General features: G+C 38.6%; 1 protein-coding gene across 1 annotated transcript; it reads right to left on the bottom strand.

Annotated features, from left to right (window-relative positions):
* Window positions 1-685: 685 nt before the first annotated feature.
* Ude (Uracil-DNA degrading factor) lies at window positions 686-4,944 on the bottom strand. The gene is made up of 6 exons (XM_068771193.1): window positions 4,794-4,944; window positions 3,357-3,505; window positions 2,610-2,811; window positions 2,159-2,334; window positions 1,560-1,688; window positions 686-960 (listed from the first exon to the last, which is right to left on the bottom strand). The coding sequence occupies exons 1-6, from the start codon at window positions 4,942-4,944 to the stop codon at window positions 733-735; spliced, it is 1,035 nt and encodes a 344-aa protein (XP_068627294.1). The 3' UTR covers window positions 686-732.
* Between the last annotated feature and the right edge of the window lie 276 nt (window positions 4,945-5,220).

The raw sequence follows: 5,220 nt of genomic DNA, 5'->3' as shown, positions 1-5,220 counted from the left end.
TATTAGCATTCAGCCATCTTTATTCTTGTACAGCTTGCACAATATTTAATCAAATTATTTTCTTATACGTAAATTTAGTAGATATTTTATTTTAAATGTTTATTAAAGATTTTTATTTATTATAAAAGTGGATATTTAAAAGTATGTGTAGCGTTTATTTAAGATTGTGTCGCATTACTGGCCAATACAGCCACATTCAAATCTTCGTTCCAAATTTGAATTTAAATGCGCAAGAATTATTTTTAACGAAATAATGACGCCATAGTGGTTTCCAATACGAAGCGTTCAAAATTAACGTTAAGTTTTTGTAAAGAAATATGTTGAGAGAAAAATTTTCTCAAAAATTTTATTTCGGTGTACATACGGATATAATTTGCTTTAGTTATATCTCCAATTTTATTTTATTATATTTTCATATGATATATTTGTTTTGATATTAATTATAATTTAAATGCGTGTCTTTTTATAAACTTTCTTTTTATAAGATACATATCTACCACTGTACTGTTCATTGACCAACTGGTAGCCATGCGCCGCAATGGTCGACATTTTGTTTATGTGACCATCAAAACCCAAGACTTTACATCATACGATCATTTCAATTAGGATACTTAGGAGGAACAAAGAGAAGGAAGAAGTGGGTAAGATATTATAAAACACATAATTGATCATTTTATTTATTTAATTAACAAATAAATGCTTTATTAGCTGCACCATATTTTTATATTTCTTCTATTCCTTCTTCTTCTTACTTGGACTTTCTTCATCTCTTGCACTGCTTCTTCTCTTCCTGCTGTTCCCGTCGCTTTCACTACTCTTACTGTCTCCCTCGCTGTCTGCTTTAGTCTCCTGTATTGTCTTCTTCACACGAGCTGGTTCCGGGGAGTAGGCCCACAGCAACATCTGGAGATGTTCTTTGGTCGGTTCATCTTTTTCATTGAAGAGTTTTGTATCTGCGAACTGGTAAATAAGAGAAATGTAAGTTGTGTGAGTATTAGGAATTTAAATACACGTAAGCAGTATTGGTCCACCTAGTGGGAGGTGTACCCACTCCGTAGAGCATAAAAGGTTTTCTTAGACATGGGTCTAAGAAAACGTTTTGTGCCCAACGGCAGTCAGTTGCACAAGAGATGTGGTATGCCCTCTGCCAATTCAGACGAGAAATTCTTCGAGCCCCATCCGTGAACTTGGTTCTTCTACGGATCTCCTCATTTTTATCCTAATTCACTTCGAAACTATTCAACAGATTACTGCAATAGAGAACTATGTTATTCTTCGTTTCCACCCTCAGACGCCTATTACAACGCATAGGCGCCTTCCCAAAAGATATTTATTGGCAGTTGAATTGGCAATTGGGTTCTGGTATTATAGTACGAAGAGGGCGCTGCTGTCAGTCCTCTGGAAACTGGCTTGTGAGCATTGACAATCCTATACAACTGATGTAGAAAATTTTAACACACGCTTCATATAGAACTAAAATATATTTCACTGATACTTGAACAAAAAAATCCTGTAAAAAATGTGTCAAGTGTATTTTCACCTAGGCTACAAATACTTACCTTCTCTTTGAGTTCCTTCAAAGCAGTATTCCTCACGATGTCCCAAGTCTTACCGCCCTTCTTCTCCACCACGGTACGGAGACGTTTATATTCACCGTTCACCGACCTATATGCTTCTATGAAAGATTTCTGTAAAGAAATAATTCATGTAAAATAATTATATCAAGCAAATAAATTTTGTACGTTGTCAATCTAAATTAAATCTATGTTCTTTTTTTAAAAAAGATTGACTCATATATAATTGAGTGGGGGAAGAGAATTGACTCATGGTAGAATATCAGAGGAATGGAGAGGATTGACTCATATGAGAACATCATTGCGAGAAGAGAAATGACTCATGATGGAAAATCTCTTGGGGAAGAGGATTGACTTATGGTAGAATATCAGATTAAGGGAGAGGATTGACTCTGGGTAGAATATCGGCGGAGCCAGAGGATTGACACATGGCAGAATATCAGTGGAGGGGAGAAAGAATTATCTCATGGTAGAAAATAAGTGGTAGGGAAAGATTCATAGTAGATTTATATTTGGAAGAAACGGTGTAATGATCCATTAAGAAAAAATACAAGGTCAAAATTACAAGCAGCCGTGTTATTCACCTGGTGATCAGTTGGAAGGTCATCATCTGTTAGATTAAGACACGTATTGACGATGCCCAGGCTGATGTAAGGATTGTTCTGTTTACTTAAGTGCATGGTGTCGAAGTCGTCCAGAAACTTGTCGAACAAGGACATCGCTTCCTTTATATTGGAGATCTTCGTCTCGTCCTTTGTACCTGGGAATTGATTCAGGAAATATATATATTATTACATCCTGTTATAAGAAAAACGTATATACATTTCTACAGGCTTTAACCAAATACAAGACATGTACAGGATGGTTGGGTATTAGTACGGTTTTACATGTATTTGTAAAATAAAGTGGTCGTTCTGAAATTTTTGTATTATATATACATTCATTACTCATTTATACCTATTACCAAACACCCTGTATATCCAAGACAGTGAAGGCCATAGATAAGAAGATACTTATAGAGAAGAAGATACTTACACGTCAGAACCCTTTTCGCTCTACCTATCAAACCCTTGACTGCCAACTTCTGGTAATCGGGATCTCTTCCTTCTAACTCCTTCAAAGTACTCTCAGCGGCCGCTTTATCTTTAAATCCTAGACCAGGCACCGTATCAGGAGGTAGCTCCTTCTTCTCTTCTCTTTTTGATCTATCTTCCATCTCTACGTCTGGGCTGGATTCCTGAAAAGCGAAGTCCTTTGTCACACTATGAAATAATCAACTCTTCAGCACATAGTTTACTGGAAGTTCTTCACCAAGGATGCCACCATCAGAAAAACCTGTCTTGCGCTGCCCATTTCCAGTGACTTCCAGCGTTCTTGACTATGTCGTCTCTCCACCCAGTGTTGGGCCTACCAACGCCACATCTACTGGCATTTTGTCGTGGTTACATAAGCAATGTGCACAACATACTGCTACTTCAGACGAACAATTCTTCGAGCTACGTTGGTGACATTGGTGTTTCTGCGGTGGAACGATGATATAGTTAAGGACACGTGAAGTCGCTAGATGCGGGCATCGCCAGACTTGTTATCGTTGCGATCTTTGTGGGAGGCCTTGTCAGAAGTATCCAGATGCAGGCTCCTTACTGGTGCTCGTGGAAATCTAGGGGGAGAGGTCTACTTCCAGCAGTGTATGTCTTACTGCTGAATCGATGATGATTATCATATTTTGATCGAGAATATCTGAAACGTATGGATTTTTTAAAAGAAACTTGAGTAACTCACTTTCTCATCATCTTTCTTCTCTTTCTCTTCCTTCTTGCTCTCCTTTTTGTCAGTCTTCTTCTCCTTATTCTTCTCTAGATCGGCGAGCCAGTTCTCGAATACTTCCATTGCTTCTTTTATATTCTTTATTTTCTCCTCGGACTTTGTCACTGTGAATTTTAATTTTTATTAATCATTTGGTTTCAAGTAGAAATTAAATAAAATTCGCTGGGAGTCACAACTATGGTGAAGTATTGCGACCTGGACAACAAAATGACCAGGAATAAATTCAAAGTGAATATATGTGTGGTAAAGATAGAAGCAAGGAGTATAACATTGCAAATCTGATTACATGATCTAGAGATTGAGTTTGGGAAAAAGGTAGAGGGAGGATGTATCGCCTCCTTCATAGGCGACAACAACCTGCGCCCATCACCCCTATAATTCGGCGGAAAAGTAGTGCAGACAACAAAAAGGAAACCAGAATCGAGAATAGAAAAAAGGGTAAGACTTGAAAAAGTCAGGAAAATAAATTTAAACAAAATATTTTGTTTTAGGCACAAGGAAAAAGTCGGTGATAATGAATATAAAAAACTGATCTAGGAACGTAGATTAAGGAAGGAGAAGCAAGGTAGAAGATCGTAAGCAGAAAAAGGAATCGATAGAAGATAATGCAAATGACGAAAGAGAATTGACAGAAATTGCCCGAATTTGTTACTTTTCTCCGTAGAAGGCAGGGGAAATTAAAGGCCCCCAAAAACATAGGTCATCAGAAAAAGAAGAACCGCTACCTGTCTATAACCCTAACCTGCTGGAGAACTTAGGATTGTCCAGAACGAACATAAGCCTACTCCTGGAAAGCCAAAGCATCTTTGATAGATGGAGGTTCTTTTATTCGACGGACAACAGACACCCTTGCTCTTTAGCCCCTAAGCCTCGTGGACGATTAGCATCCTTGAACCTATCACCGTACCGTAGCCTTGGCTAATAAAAACTTGTTTATTGGCTTAGAGGTGAGTTAGGTTACCTTGGTGCTGTCGTTACCACCAAGACCTACTCTAGGAAGAATCCCACAACCCTTGTATTTGCCAAATTTATATGACTATTTACACATCTGCTGGTAATATGGTGGAAATTTACCAAAGTAGCATTGTGTATGAGTTATAGTCTTGTCCCACTTCAACCGTGGCTATTAAGCAATCAACTGTCAACAAGACCTTTAATTTGGTGGACTCGTGGGCTACCAAGCGACCGATACCAAATTTTACGAAGGTTTAAGTGGCAGCTGTAAAACAAATGTGAACATTATATTGCTTCAGTACTCCAGAACAGTGTTTCGGTTGGTAATAGAAGTTGGAAATTTCGTAAAAATTACCCAGAACCCGGGTAAATCTTTATGTTGAGGAGTAACGTCTCCGCAAAACTAAAGCTCTTTGAGTCATCTGAAATGCCACTTACTCGAAAGTACCCTCTTAGCCCTCCCTAGTAGACCTCTCACAGTGAGCCTCCTGTAGTTTGGATCGTGTTCCTCCAGCAGCCGCAGAGTCTCTTCGGCCTTCGCCTTATCCTTGAAGCCGAAGCCGGAATCTTCTTTATCATCTTTGCCCATTGTTCTGGAAGAGAAACAGTCAAGTTATATTATGGTATTGAAAATTCCATTGGAAGCATGAGGTCTTGGAGACCACGGAAAGCTTACAGTTAACGAACCAAGGAGATGATTATGTCCAGTGAATTGGCAACTTAAATAGGACTTAAACTTAATCAGTCCACATAGCGCTGGAGTCTTATTGTTCTTGAGTGGAAACCACAGGCCGAAGAGCTCATTATAGGACGTCCATCCACAAGGTCCGTCCACCTTGAGATCGCCGGAAGATGCTGTTGCTGA

This window comes from Battus philenor, unplaced genomic scaffold, assembly GCF_028537555.1.
Source record: "Battus philenor isolate CCGP_79_NKW_IND1 unplaced genomic scaffold, ilBatPhil1.0.hap1 SCAF_30, whole genome shotgun sequence".
Lineage (NCBI taxonomy): Eukaryota > Metazoa > Arthropoda > Insecta > Lepidoptera > Papilionidae > Battus > Battus philenor.
Note: the sequence above shows the minus strand (reverse complement) of the source record. Positions and strands in the feature narration are given on the sequence as shown.